This window comes from Phalacrocorax carbo, chromosome 6 (genome assembly GCF_963921805.1).
Source record: "Phalacrocorax carbo chromosome 6, bPhaCar2.1, whole genome shotgun sequence".
Lineage (NCBI taxonomy): Eukaryota > Metazoa > Chordata > Aves > Suliformes > Phalacrocoracidae > Phalacrocorax > Phalacrocorax carbo.
This window is the reverse complement of record NC_087518.1, coordinates 14,135,860-14,150,157: the sequence shown is the minus strand read 5'-3', so window position 1 is coordinate 14,150,157 and position 14,298 is coordinate 14,135,860. Positions and strand designations below refer to the sequence as shown.

Genomic DNA, 14,298 nt, shown 5'->3' with positions numbered 1-14,298 from the left:
ACTCGGGCCAGACGGGCTCCGCAGCAAGGAAAGGGAGTTTTATTATTATTACCGTCATCATTATTATTATTATTGTTATTATTTAAAAAAAAAAGTTCATTTCCTGGCGAATTTGGCAGTGGCGGGTGACGTCAGAGCCCCGGCGTCGTAGTGACTGGGGCGGCCGGGCCGGGGGAGGCCGGCTCCGGCTCCCAGCCCCCAGCGCTGCCCGCCGGGGAGGCGGCCTTCGAGGCATCATCATCATCCTCAGGGCCACCCCCCCCCGCATCTCCTGGCGCGGTCCGCACGGCTCCCCCCGCCTCCAGCGGCCCCCCCCTCCGGCCGCGCCGTCGGGCCGGAGCCGCGGCCGGTGCCCGGCGGGCGGAGGGGCAGCTCCCCGCCACCCCCTGCCCCGCTCTCCGGCCGGGGGCTTTCCTTGCCCTGTGCCCAGGTCGGAGGTTTAAGGTGTTGCGACAAGCCTTTCCCTTTTCCCCCCGAAAGCAACGGCTGAGCATTGGGAAGGGAGCGCCTGGGAAACGGGACCTGCAGCAGCGCCCGGCCACGCTCTGGGGGCTTGGTTGTGACTTTCCCGTTATGATTTACCGCCCCAAAAGCGGACGGTTTTCTCCGCACCTTCGGGGATGGCAGAGCCCGACCCGCTTCCCGGCTGCTGCAGAGCTGTGCCGCAAACTCCGCATAAAACGCCTGTTGACTGGGGCTGCGACTCTCCTCCCCGGCCCAAAGCACACGAGTAACTGCAAATATTAAAACTGTGTTGTCCTTTTTTTTTTTTTTTTAAAAAAAAAAAAGGGTGGGAGAAGGGAAAAAAACGGGGCTGCTTCTCCGCAGCCCCATCGGGGAGGCTGCGGCCGGTCACCAGGGGCCCTCCCGCCCCTGCCCGACCCCCCGGGCCTGCCCGTTTGCTGCCGCAGCCGCCAGCAAACCCCAGCCTGGGCCCGGCCCGGGCGCCGCAGCCCGGGGACCCGGGCAGGACCCGTCCCTGCCCCGCAGCCGGCCCGCCGGGCAGCGCCGGCCGGAGCGGCCCCGGGGACCGGGCCCTCTTCGCCCTCCCTGTCCCCGGGGCCGGCGCGGAGCCTTGCATTTATTTGTTTTTAAATTTTTTTCTTTTTTCTCCGCCCTGATTCAGGCAGTTATTTCAAACTAACGTGATGGGAAAGACCACGCTGGGGTTTGTCCCGCTCCTGGCTGCTGTGCCTGATTTAGGGGATTTTAGCGGATTTATCTCCCCGGTGCCGGTTTCCATCCCCCCCAGCCCCGGTCATCCCGGTGGCGGCGCTGGGAGCCGCGGCTCCGCGCCCGGGCAGCACCCGACGGAGCCGGTCCCGCCGCCGAGCCCTTCCCGCACTCCCTCCTCGCTCCCTCGCCCCGGCCCCCCACTCCCCCCCCCCCCCCCGCATACACCACGGCGGGACCCCCCCTATTTTGTCGTCTCCGCCCCGCAGGGGCGTGCAGCGCCCGGGCGGGGAAAGCCCCCACGGCGCTGCCGGGCGGGGATGCTGCGGGCGGGGTAAGGGGGGCGGAGGAGGGGGTCTGCGCCGCGCTCCCCCCCCCCCCGGGCCGGCTCCGTTTGGGGCCGGGGGTGCGGTTGGGGGCGGTGTGGGGCGGCGGGATTGGCTGGCCCGGCCGCCGGCCCTGCGCGCCCCGGCCCGTCTGCGGCGCCGCGGCCAGCTGGCGCCAGCGCTCATATAGGATGCGCGGGGATGGGACCGAGCCGGCCAGAGCAGCGGCTTTGCCATCTGAGTAACACCCTCCATCCAGCCTCCTCTCCTCCTCCCGCGCTCGTTCGCCTTTCCCCCCCTCTCGCCTGGTTGGTTTGGTTTTTTCCCCCCCCTCCTCTTCGCGGCACTCGCATCCTCCGAGCAGGCATCCATCACCACCCACCCCGCGGAGGCACCCTGCCTCCTGCGCCGGGTAAGTGTGGGGCGCGGGGGGGCCGCCGCGCCGCTGCCAGGGCGCACTCGCTGCTTTCGCTAAACACCCTTCTCCCCCTCTTCTTCTCCACCTCCCCCCCCTTTTCCTTTTGTGTCAGTCGGAGTTCTTGCTAGAACTACGCTATATTAGATCTGCCGTTCTTCCTTTATTTACCCCGCTTTTGAAGCCAGCTGGAAAAACTCCTGTTGACGTTTGTAGCGAGAGCGGGGGGAAAAAAAAGGAAGCTTTTTGTCTTTTTTTTTTTTTTTTGGGTAAAGAGTTTGAAATGGGATCTCTGTTTATTTTGTGGGGCAATGAGCAGGGAGGGCGCATGGCGAGGACTTTGGGGGAGAGGATATTTTTGGAAGGGGGGAGGGGCTCCGCTTCCCCCTCCCCATCCATTTCCCGCTGGGGAAGCAGCCCGGGCGGGAGCCGGCCCGGCGGCAGCGCTCCCCGGGGCTGCCGAGCCTCACCCGCCCGTCTCTCCCTACAGGTGCTGTAGGCGCTTCCCCGGACCTGACTCCGCCACCAGCCCGCTGACAGAGGGACACGCTGACTTGACTTCGGGGGTACTCCCCCCCTTTCCGAGGCCCCGCGCCGCTCACCCGGCGGTTTTCTCTTGAAGAAAAGCCACCCCATCTCCTAAACCCCACCGGCAGCGCCAAAAGCCGCCCCCCCCGATCAGCAGCACCCCCCCCCACCGAGCGCCGCTCGCTCCTGGTCCGGGGTGGGTGGGAGGGGAGGCCCGAGGCCATGGAGGTGGCCACGGACCAGCCTCGCTGGATGGCCCACCACGCCGTGCTCAACGGGCAGCACCCCGAGAGCCACCATCCCGGACTGGCTCACAACTATATGGAACCAGCGCAGCTCCTACCTCCGGATGAAGTCGACGTCTTCTTCAACCACCTGGACTCCCAGGGCAACCCCTACTACGCCAATACCGCCCACGCCCGGGCCAGGGTCTCCTACAGCCAGGCACACGGTAAATCAGCTCCCGTTGACGCCCTCTGCACCCCCGGCCCCTTCCCCGCCCGCCTCCGCCTGCGCTTCCCGGGCCCCTCCGTGCGGCTGTCCTGCGTGGAGGCGAGGAGGTTTCGCCGGCTCGGTGAGCCGGAGCCGGGGGGAGAGGAGACCTAAGGAAATAGGATAGAAAAGGAGGCACGGGTGGATTTTAACCCTAGAGATAACCAAGGGCTGGCGGAGGGGAGGGAAAGAAAGGGGGGAGGTGAGAGAGGAAGGGGAAATAGTGCGCACACAGGCGAAAACTTCTCAGACACGGCTACTTCCCGGATGCGAAATACAAACCGTTTGAAATCGGCGATGGATTTTATTTCGGGGTGTTTTTAGGAGCCGAAGAGAGCGTGTTGCAGCAGCTCGGAAGACAGAACAGAAGGGTTTTTGCTGCGTATCGCCAGGGCTGGGGTGGAAGGAAAGTGGGTGCCTCTCCTCCCGCCCCGGGCGGCCGGGTCCCCCCCTCCTGCCGCCCGTCGCTCTTCCTCCCTGGGCTGGCTCTTGCCTCCCTCGGAAGGGACGGCGCGAGGGGGCTGTTGCGCCGGTCTGGCTGCTCTTCTCCGGGTTGTGAAATCTCCCCCCATGCCCAGCTGCCCTGTGGCTGCCCGCGGGCTGGGGACCTGCCCGGGCTGGGGACTGGGGGGCTTCCCAGAGCCGCGCCGGGCTGAGCGGCCCCACGCTGATCCCAGTCGCTCTTGTGTTCCTACAGCGCGCCTGACCGGGAGTCAAATGTGCCGGCCTCATCTTATCCACAGCCCCGGGATCCCTTGGCTGGACAGCAGCAAGGCGGCACTGTCTGCCCATCACCACAACCCCTGGACCGTCAACCCCTTCACCAAGACCCCTCTGCACCCCTCGGCGGCTGGAGCGCCCGGGGCCATCTCGGTGTACCCAGGCAGCAGCACGTCCAGCACCGCCTCCGTGTCTTCGCTCACCCCGGCCTCGCACTCCGGCTCCCACCTCTTTGGCTTCCCCCCGACCCCTCCCAAGGAAGTGTCCCCGGACCCCAACTCCACCAGCGCTGCCTCCCCTTCGTCCTCCGCTGGGGCCCGACAGGAGGACAAAGACAGCATCAAGTACCAAGTGTCGCTGTCGGAGGGGATGAAGATGGAGAGCGCCAGCCCGCTCCGAAGCAGCCTCACCAGCATGGGGGCCCAGCCCTCCACCCACCACCCCATCCCCACCTACCCCTCCTACGTGCCGGCCGCCCACGACTACAGCAGCAGCCTCTTCCACCCCGGCAGCTTCCTGGGGGGCCCCGCGTCCAGCTTCACCCCCAAGCCGCGGAGCAAGGCCAGGTCCTGCTCGGGTAAGTGTCGCGCCCCGGGGCCTGCCCCGTCCCACACCGGCGGCGTCCCCGGGCTGGAAGGGCTGTGCTGCGGAAGCTGCGTGCCGGCCCTGGGTGGGCTTCGCCTGCTCCTGGGGGTGAGGCTGGGCGCTTGTGTCAGCCCTCCTCGGGACAGAGGGGCAGGTGGCTGCTCCGTCCCGATTAACTGGGCTTTGAAACTAGGGGTTTTAAACCAGGCGTCTGTGGGCGCCAGCGCGTCCATAGCGGGCTCCGGCCCCTGGGGCCGAGGGACAGACGCGGGGAGCGGGGCGCAGCGTGAGTCGGCAGGTCGGGCTGTACAAAGGGGGGCTTATGTGAGGGGGAAAAAAATGTTTCCCTCGGAGAAAAACTGGCCTCGGCTACCCGAGGAGCTCAGGCCCCACCCTGCTCCCCCAGGTCAGCACGACCCCCCTGCAGATTACGCGTGGGGACTCTTTAGCGATAGGTGTTTCTCCCGCAATCATTTCCACGTCTCTCCGTTAACACGAACCAAGGCCCCAGCGCAGGATGAAAGCGAAACTTACCCGGCCGGTCCGCTTCAAATCGCAGAGGGCCGTATTTCCTTCACATTTTGCAGGAGCAAAAGTTCAGATATAGTTTACATACCAGTGCGAAAGACTAAGGTGTCCAGTCACCGCCAGCTTACTCGGCCTAACTTTATCGAGAAAATGCTCTTTTTTTCCTGTTCTTCCCCCCACCCCACCCCCCGAGCCACACATCTCTCTGCCTTCAAACGCTGACGGCGGACCTTTCCCGTGTTCACAATCCTTCCCTGCATTTCCTCCTAAAAGTGCACTCCTAAATCGGCAGATTAGGTGATGGACGAAGTTTTGATCCCGCTTTGAAATCACAGTAGTTGTACAGCTAGACAGACGAATTAAGACAATTTGTGCAATTCTGCTAACCTTCCTGCCTCAACATCCTCAGCCACGGAAATACGGTATATCGGGGCTGAGTTTAGATCGCCTTTTAAATATACATGGCTATGTGTGCTTTTGTGTGTGTATTCTTGACTATCGTTGCACATCTATGCTTACCAACACACCACAAGCATTTATTTTTAAAGTAGACAATAATTTAGAAATGTGATCTCTCTTACGAGTTTTGCAACAAAAGTATCAGCTGTTTTACAAGCTCATCGGCTCTGGTTTGAACGGCTCCTCTTAGGGGAAAAAACACACTCGCCCTCTGCCATTATTTAAATGCAGTGGCTGCTATGTATATGCATGTTTTAGTAGTGCAGAGAGAGCAGTAAGTAAAGGCAATTAGCAGTCCGAGCCTCCTAGGGTGGAAACGGATCCAAGACCCGGTTCTGTGAAAATGAAGGGATCTCGAGTAGCTTTTTGATTTTTCTCCCGTTGTTGCCGATGGTTTTATTAGATGGGGGAAGTAAGGAACTTTTTGTTTTGTTTTGTTTTACTTTTTTTTTTTTTTCTGTAAGGGAGCCCCCTGTGCAAGGAACTGGGGAAAGTTCGTGACCACTGAGTGTTTTTGTAGGAAAACTAAGACTCACGACAGGACGACTCCGGCAGCTTCCTGCCCTAGGAGGGACAAAAGCTACAAATGCAGCGCCGCAGAGCTCCCCTCATTTTTCACTGTAGGCTGTGTTGTTTAAAAGCCACCCACTCCCTAGATTAAAGGAGACACAAGCCCCGCTGAACTCAACATGGCCTGCTTCAGTTATTAGCAAAAAGAATTTCCTCTCCGGTTAAATACTGTAGGATTTGCATAAACTATATTAAGAGAGATTCTATATTAAGCAGACCTGCCCTCGAACCATCAGAGGCAAATGAACTTTTAGCGGCGAGGTTTCTGAGGCAGAATCAGATATCTAGGAGCTACATGCTGGGATTTAATAGAGCCATTCTACAATGCCGTGTTTCCCACGCTGTCCTACTAAAACTAATAATGAAGCAGTAATAAGGTAAACTGCTCCCTACGAAATCCAAACTGCACTGTTGAAAAATCACAGAAATGGAAAAGAACCAAAAGCCTGTCTTTTACAGTAATTTCCAGAGTGCTCACTGAAACTGAACTTTCTCAAAGACCAGCAATAGCAGTGTTTTTCTGCCTTTAGAACAAAAATCATAACCGAGCCTTTGGCACGCTGCATCCATTCCCAGTCTGCTCGGTTTTACTTTCTTATCCTGTAGTATTTGCAACAAAAAAGCAAGCACAGAACGGGAGGTCTTTTCGCTCAGATGTAATTCTAGAAAACCTCTTCCTTCGACTCCCTCTTTAACGTGTTGTGTGTTTGCAGGTGTGTGTGTTTGTGTACACGTCTATGTGTGGGGCTGTGGCAGGAGAACACAGCCTCTAACCATCGGAGTGCAATGGATACGGGAGGGGAGCGGTGCCCAGCGCAGATTAAGGGAGTTCTCGTTACTGAAACGATAACTTCCATCTGACACAATAAGAGTGTCACTCTTTCTCACCTTGCAGAGAGAGCTGCCTATTTTTGATCGTGACATAAAACACTTGCTGGAGTCTGGGCATTCTCGAAACACTTAGCTCCTTGCTGCATGTGCTGTAGATGTCACTGCTGTCTGATTGTGCTTGAATTAACACACTGTTTTGACTTCTGGAAAACGCCTAAAGGACAATGCAAAAAGCTTTTGTGAATTTGTTTTTAAAGAAAGAAATCCGGTTTCTTCGTGTTTCCATTTAGAAGGCAGAGAGTGTGTGAACTGTGGAGCAACTGCCACCCCTCTCTGGAGAAGAGACGGCACCGGGCATTACCTGTGTAACGCCTGCGGGCTCTACCACAAAATGAATGGTCAAAACCGACCTCTCATTAAACCTAAACGAAGGCTGGTAGGTGTCTCTGTTTCTTCTGGGTTTGGGGATAAATTAGGCAAAGGGACCACACGCAGGCACGGGTCGAACGTGTCTCATCTCCGCTCAGCCCCTGCACGGAGCTGAGCTGTACTGTACGTGGGGGTCAGTCACTGCGAGGTCACTGCCGTGCCTTGGGGCAGACCCCCCCCCTTCTCCCCGCCACCCCCAGCCCCGGCACAGACTACTGCGCCACTGCAGCCCGCCGAGCGCCTCTGTCGAGCCACCCCGCTGCTCACAATACATGCGGGATATCGTGTATCCGTCTCCCCGTTTATCCTCGGATGACAGCTTTTAATTTAATTCCTCGTTTATTTGGCCTCTTGGGATGGTTTGGGCACATAGTGGGAGCGAAAGAGTTATGAGCATGAATGTCCTCCACTGTGTACTAAAAAAAATTTCCAAGTCCAAAAAGCAAAACAAATCAGATGAGTCAAAGCTACTGCTCCCTACTTAATAATTATTTGTATAAAAGCCATGAAGTAATTTTCACTCTTATAGTCTCTGGCAATATTAATATTGGTTCCCTCCCCAGACAATCCCCTACTATTTTAAAAAAATATCCTATTATTTTTCCATGGAGTCACCTATACTTTGTATTTTCATTTGAGTGATTTAAAAAAAATGTCCTTTCTAAGCTCCTGGTAGTAGTTTCCTATCCGGATATCTGTACGTTAAAGATAAGGAAACTTTGTGTATCTGTTTCCTGACTCTAAAAGCTTTAGAGAGTTTCTATAGGCAAGCCTTGCCAGTCATGCTTGCTGTTTTGAAATTTCTAATACACTCTACTCCACAAATAATGCGTAAAATGCTAAGAATAATAAATATATTTCTTGGACCTTTGTGATTTATGGTGCCTAAGTCTTTTAGCTATTCACAGGCACGTTTCAATGAGATTTGGAGAGCCGAAAATTGGCATTGCTGCTCTAACACTGGGATGGGATAGAGAAGATTTCTGTAGTGAGTCAGAATTTCAACTATGCAAGCTTCTTAATGACTTGCCTTCTAAAGTGACTGACATACAGAAAAATGTTAAGACAACAGTGTAACATTATCATCTCTCAGGCTCAAGTGCTTTCCAGTCTGAATGGGACAGGCCATAGAGTTAAGCAGCATAGTTGAATACCAGTTAGCCATCTCAAATGTGCAAACATAGGTCTCCACCTTCCAGGGTGTTGGGAGACTGTTATGCTTAGCTCACTGCGAGGGGTTGGGGGGGGCACTAGAGAGGTTTTCTTTCAGTTTAGTTGTTTTAATGTTTTGTTTTAATTGATTTACAGCTTTGTTTATTGCCCTTTTTTCCACTGTAGTTTGCTTGTTTGCGGGGGAGAAGAGATGGCCATCTTTGGGAATTTGTTCGTCTGACATGCAATAGCAAAGTGATCATATTAATGTCAGTGTTTGGAAGTCTGGCATTAATTGTGTTTGGGTTGCATGAGTGTACTTGCAGTAGGGGGTACCCCCTCTTTCTGCTTTTGGTCTGTTCTCACAGGCGAGTAAGAGACTGAAATATATGAGTCTCCCAGGGTCTGATTCTTGCCTTAAGCTGCTGAGCCATCCATCAGCTTTGGGAAAGTTACAGAGTCATGGGGTAAATCAGGAGCAAGTGAGAACATAACCCGGTGCTCCTCTTTTGCGAGCCTGATCGGTCTGTCCTTCGAGTGGCACCAGCTCCTCAGCAGAGCCAGCAGGCAGGGAAGGGGCACAAAATTCTCATCTGGGAAACCTACCGCTCTGTGGTTCTGCTCTCTGCTCACGGAGACATCCTGCACACTAACGTGAGCTTTGCTGCTTCACCCTATGGCTCTCGGTGGCTAGTGGCAAAAATATCCAGGGATCAAGGCCCTGGGGAAATAGCCACGATAGGTATACATTAGAAAGTTAATTCTACTAATTTAAGAAAAGAAAATAATGAGTCCTCAGTGTTAATCCAATTGCACAAAATGGACTGTATTTTGCCCAATTCTAGAGGCAGGGCTCAAGCTTTCTAATAGAAAATTATCTTCCAAAATATGGGGTGCAATTAGTCCTTCCATAACACTTCATCCAATAGCGTGCTTGCACAAGGAACATGTTATTGAGGGGTCTGATAGACAGGGGCCCATCCAGGAATGACTGGCTGCCTGCTGTTCTACTTTTCCTGTTCTTGTTTTGGGAGGTGGGTGAATGCTTAGGCATTTTGCTTTCCCCGCACCTTGGTTTCAGCAGAACAATAGTTTTAGAAAGTGTGATGGATTTGGGGGGTTGGGGTTTTTTTTGCCCTTTTTTTTTTTTTTAAGACAGTTGTTTGAGGGCTTGTCAGCCAAGGAACTGAGCAGGGACAGAGGCGGCAGACAGGTCAGCAGAATCATTGCTGCAAGGCATGAAATTTGGTTTGCTAAATATTTAAAGAAAGTTGGAGCCGGTTTTGTTTTCTCCCTTTCACTTGTAAATGGAAACTGAATTTTCAGTGATGGCTCTGATAAATACTGCACCCAGTTAAGTAATGCGGTTGGTTTTCTTTTGTGTCCATTATTAAAGGGCCAAAGCAGGGGTAAAAATCACATTCTTTAAGATCATTCCCTCTTTTCAAACCCACTCCCAACATAGGCACAAACTAAATTGGTTAAAAAAAAAAACCAGGCAAACGCATTTTCATGATGCATTCTAGAATCCTGCAAAGGGAAAACCTGAACAAATCAGATGTCATTTTCACCACTAAAATTTTTGTTTGTGGAGTTAGAGATGCATTGTTTCTCTCTACATCCCCTGCACACTAACAGCCACAAAATGTAAAACTGCTGACAGGAGCTTTCCTTCAGCCCCGATGCTCTGTAATATCTTAGTAACTAGTTCTGTCCAACCTAAATTCTGAGTCCAGCTTGACCTTTCTCATGATCTCCCTCCTCCTGCTGATACATTTTTAATTTTCTTTTTCTTTTGGTTAGTCAGCGGCTAGGAGAGCAGGGACTTGTTGTGCCAACTGTCAGACAACCACCACGACCTTATGGCGACGTAATGCAAACGGGGACCCAGTTTGTAATGCCTGCGGACTCTACTATAAATTGCACAATGTGAGTACTCATCTCATGTGTCCTGCTTGCCTAGCTGGGATTGATGTCTTAACTGCATGGTGTACACTAGGCTTTTATTGGTTTCAGGGTTTTGGTTGTTTTATTCCTTCCCCCGTCTCTAAGGTTCCCCTGGGAAGTGACAGCCATTCTTTGCTGGCATAATGATGCTAAGTTCAGTGACATTACAATGTATTAGCTTGGCTTCTAACGCTTGGGCAAATCAGGCAAAATAGCTACCGCACTTGGTTTTAACTAAGTGTGTTTTGTGTGCTGTTTCCCTCCAGAAACACAGAGGCCATTTGGAATGGGCTCTGTGCAAAACTAATCCTGATGGGGCATCTTAATTTTGATTCTGTTTTAAAAAAAATAAATATATATATATTATATATAATATATATATATTTTTTATATTATATATATATATAAAAACAAAGCCTTGGATGTAATTGCTTTTGTAGAAATTTAATCCTAAGCAGGAATCACTTGACATGTTGGAGCATTATTTAAACTCTAAGTAACAGAGGTTACTAGTGCAAGATTGCTCACATCTTAGGACAGAATTTGGGTCAATGTGTGCCTCCTAGTTTGATCTCTTCTACTAGGAAATGAATGAGGACTGAGGGCAAGCCTACGGGAAAGAGAGTCGTCAGCTGCCAAACTCAGTTCAATTTGTTTTTCATGTCTAGGGTTTTTTTTTGTGTGTGGTTTTATTAAACAAATCAATATAAACAAGTTCTGCAGAGAGAAACACCATTTTTTTTTTGGCCAGAAAAAGGTCTCCATCCAGGAAAAACACATGGGGTCTGTCCAAATATTTTCATTTTTGCACAATAAGGTCATTTTGTCTGCATGAGCCTGATTTTCTCATTTCTTGCAGGTGAACAGGCCTCTGACCATGAAAAAGGAAGGAATTCAGACCAGGAATAGGAAAATGTCCAACAAATCAAAGAAAAGCAAGAAAGGCTCTGAGTGTTTTGAGGAACTGTCCAAGTGCATGCAGGAGAAATCATCTCCTTTCAGCGCTGCTGCCCTTGCTAGTCACATGGCACCCATGGGGCATTTGCCACCTTTCAGCCACTCTGGACACATCCTACCAACGCCTACACCCATTCATCCATCTTCCAGCATCTCATTTGGACATCCGCACCCATCCAGCATGGTTACAGCCATGGGATAAAACCTGATGGCCAAAAGACCCACCCAGAGATTAAGAACATGGGGCTTTGCCTAAGACGACACCAAGTAAGAATATGTTCTGTCAAGAGGAGAATGTAGGGATGGCAAAGGGGATCTTTGCTCCCGTATGGTTTAACTCGTAATGCCGGACTAAAGCCTGCAAATGATGGGTCTTCTGCAGAAACGTGTAGTGGTGCCTGTAATGCACTTTGCCCCCTCAGGTAAAATGAAAAAGAACTCACCTGTTCGATACTTAATGATCCAGAAGGAAACGAAAGGTAGCAGAAGCTGAAGGAAAAGGCTTGGAACTGGCTTTCCTTTCTCTGTTATTACTGTGAATATTGTAAAGAGATATAAGCAGCCTCCCAAGATGGAATCGGCTCACTGGAAGCCAGACATGCTGGATTTCTATCGCAGACTTTGTTTGGGATAGGGGAAAAAAGGAAAAAAAAAAGGAAACAAAAGAAAAGGACATCTTTATAAAAATGTAATTTTTAAAATGAAATGAGACACAAAGTCATATTTATTTTGCTCTTGTTTTCCACGAAAGGCCTCAACCCCTCTGATTGCATGTTTTTGTGCTGTTGTTTGCAATGGCTACCCTGTAAGAAAACCTGCCTTCAAAACAAGGGCGAGAGGGGGGAATGTATTCAGCAGCCCCCTTGGATTAGCTCCATCTATCTTCCATACCAAAATATTTGCTAGGAAGGGGGAGAAGGTTGGGGGGGTGACAAAGCAAAAATGTAGCTGTGATACAGAATTTTAATCTGTCCAAGATGGTGATTATTTTGACACCATTTCTTCTTTTCCCTAACAGGAAAGATTTTTTTAAAAAAACAGCCCCCCTCCCAACTACCCTATTATTCCTCAAATGGACAGCTAGATCAGACAACCTGTTGGTAAAAACTCTTGGGGAAGGCAATCCTGCACTAGCGAGGTGTGAGATACAGGCATTTATCATACTGTGTTGCAGCTAACTTCTAGCAGCAACAGCAAAAACTATCACAGAGCATAAAAACATCCAACTTGCAGACTTTAGAGGTTGAAGCATTTTGTTCTGTTGTGTTGGCAGCTGTTGCTTAAAAATGCAGATTAGCTGCTTGGGTAAACTTACGGCAGTGTGGCCATCACATCGACATGTAGCCAGCCAGTCAGCGTGTGTGCTGTCTCGGGCATCCAGGCCCGGTGGACTTCACAGGGAGGAAGGGCAGAAATGAGGTTGAGATCACTGGAGAGGGGAAAGAGAGACAATCAGTTTGAGCTTCACACATCTGTCAAAACCCAGACACAGCGAGAACTAATGAGACGAGGGAAAGCGTCGTTCTATGGGGAACGTCTGTTTTCTGTAGCGTATTTTATATGAAAAAATAACAAAACAAAACCAAAAACAAAAAAAATTTAAATCTCCCATTATTAATCCATATTGTACGTTAATGACCGGGAAAAAAACTATTGCCAATGTGAAGTGTATTCTATTGATTGTTATGATCTGATGCCTCTCGTGAACACAAGCTCCAGTATAACACAATGTACATATTTAGCTATGTTTCTGATGAAAATGCCCCAATGAACAGGGGTTTGATAATGTAAACCACGTAAGCTTAACTCTGTGACAAGCTTTTTTTAATTTTTTAAACTTTTGTTGTTGGTTTTTTTTGTTGTTTTTTTTTTTTATCAAGCCAATTGTATTTTTATGCAAAAGTCTTGCTTTAAAGAAAAAAAACACGAGACAAATAAAAATGGATGTACAATAATTTTTTTCTAAACATGTAATTAAAATATTTGATAATTAATTAAGAACCAAACAGCCATGAAAAATCCTGCTTTCCTCCTTTTTCTGGTCTGTGTAGGCATATAGGTGCACTTTGTAAAGAAGTGGAAATAAACAGGAAACTAAATTTGTTGGGAGAAATCGTAAGAATTTTTAATATACTGAGGTAAAAAAATTGGGTCTTTTTTACTTTTTACCTTTTACAATGGTACATTAGTACATTATTTGTACCCAACTCAAATTTCTGTAGGATTTGGGCAGGGGATGGGATTTGGGTGGAAGACAGGGATTACTGATACAGTTGACAAAGTGCAATATATTGTCAGTCACTGCAGCATAGACAACAGCAGTTGAGATTTAAATTATTTTTTACTTGTATCAGCATAAAAAAATTCTGCAGTATTTTCTGGTTTTATTTTAATTTTTTTATTTTGCTTATTTTTTGGATTAGTGAACTAAGTTATTGTTAATTATGTACAACATGTTTATATATTGTCTGTAAAAAGTGTATGCTTTCCTCATATTCCTTCAAGGTGAATATTGCTAAGAATAATAAAATACCTTTTTTGTCAAAGTACCTGTGCCCAGCTTCATGTCATAAAGGCTGCTTTTAACAGGAAAAGAGGAAAAATTATTGTGGTCATTGTTGCCTGCAGAATTATTAGCTTAAACTTTATGCAGAGTGGTCTATTGATATTTCAAAAACCTACCAGGGTAGGACAAAAAAAGTAGTTGGTGAATGATTTAGTATAAAAAGCACAGGTACAAAAGCTCATTCTCTGGTGTTGTTTTGGGGTGACAAGGTCATGCGCGCTAAAGTTTCTAAACCAGTTTAGAATCTGAGGCGGCAGCAGCCACATCGCAGATGATGAACTGCGGTTTCTCTGGCACTTTTTTGTTGTTTTTGGGTTGTTTTCCTAAAGTGTTTAGAAAAATAGTTTTCAATTAAAAACAAGTTTTAAAAGCACTGTAAATGCAGAAAAGCAGCCAGCTGCCTAATGGGTTTCAAGGCAGGGCCTGTATTAGACTGGGCAAAGTTTTCTGTAGGCTCTTGCATTGCTGTAACAGGCAACATTGTCAACCTGGAAACCTGTTTCTTACCATTTGGCATCATCAGTGGCATGAAGGGAGCAAGAGATTACTGCCAGTCCAGAGCTGCTCAGTGCTGTCCTGGGAACAAGGGGTGCAGATGTGGGTGCAGGGGGGTGCACATG

General features: G+C 50.0%; 1 protein-coding gene across 4 annotated transcripts; it reads left to right on the top strand.

The window, feature by feature from the left end:
* The first annotated feature begins 1,620 nt into the window (after positions 1–1,620).
* GATA2 (GATA binding protein 2) lies at positions 1,621–13,661 on the top strand. Of its 4 annotated transcripts, XM_064453774.1 has the most exons (6): positions 1,621–1,911; positions 2,405–2,893; positions 3,632–4,231; positions 6,885–7,063; positions 10,012–10,137; positions 11,015–13,661. In XM_064453774.1, exons 2-6 carry the CDS (start codon positions 2,665–2,667, stop codon positions 11,312–11,314), a joined length of 1,434 nt encoding a protein of 477 aa, XP_064309844.1. In that variant the 5' UTR covers positions 1,621–1,911; positions 2,405–2,664; the 3' UTR covers positions 11,315–13,661. The 4 variants fall into 4 exon arrangements, with proteins under 4 accessions (XP_064309844.1, XP_064309843.1, XP_064309845.1 ...); XM_064453773.1 differs by lacking the exon at positions 1,621–1,911 and having other exon boundaries at positions 1,977–2,893; XM_064453775.1 differs by lacking the exon at positions 1,621–1,911 and having other exon boundaries at positions 1,983–2,893; positions 6,918–7,063.
* The last annotated feature ends 637 nt before the right edge of the window (positions 13,662–14,298 follow it).

Bases quoted from the DNA above. Each gene is read 5' to 3' on its own strand.
- GATA2 (XM_064453774.1), top strand. From the start codon at position 2,665: ATGGAGGTGGCCACGGACCAGCCTCGCTGGATGGCCCACCACGCCGTG. The intron at 2,894-3,631 runs GTAAATCAGCTC...GTGTTCCTACAG, and splicing joins CTCCTACAGCCAGGCACACG to CGCGCCTGACCGGGAGTCAA. The intron at 7,064-10,011 runs GTAGGTGTCTCT...TCTTTTGGTTAG, and splicing joins TTAAACCTAAACGAAGGCTG to TCAGCGGCTAGGAGAGCAGG.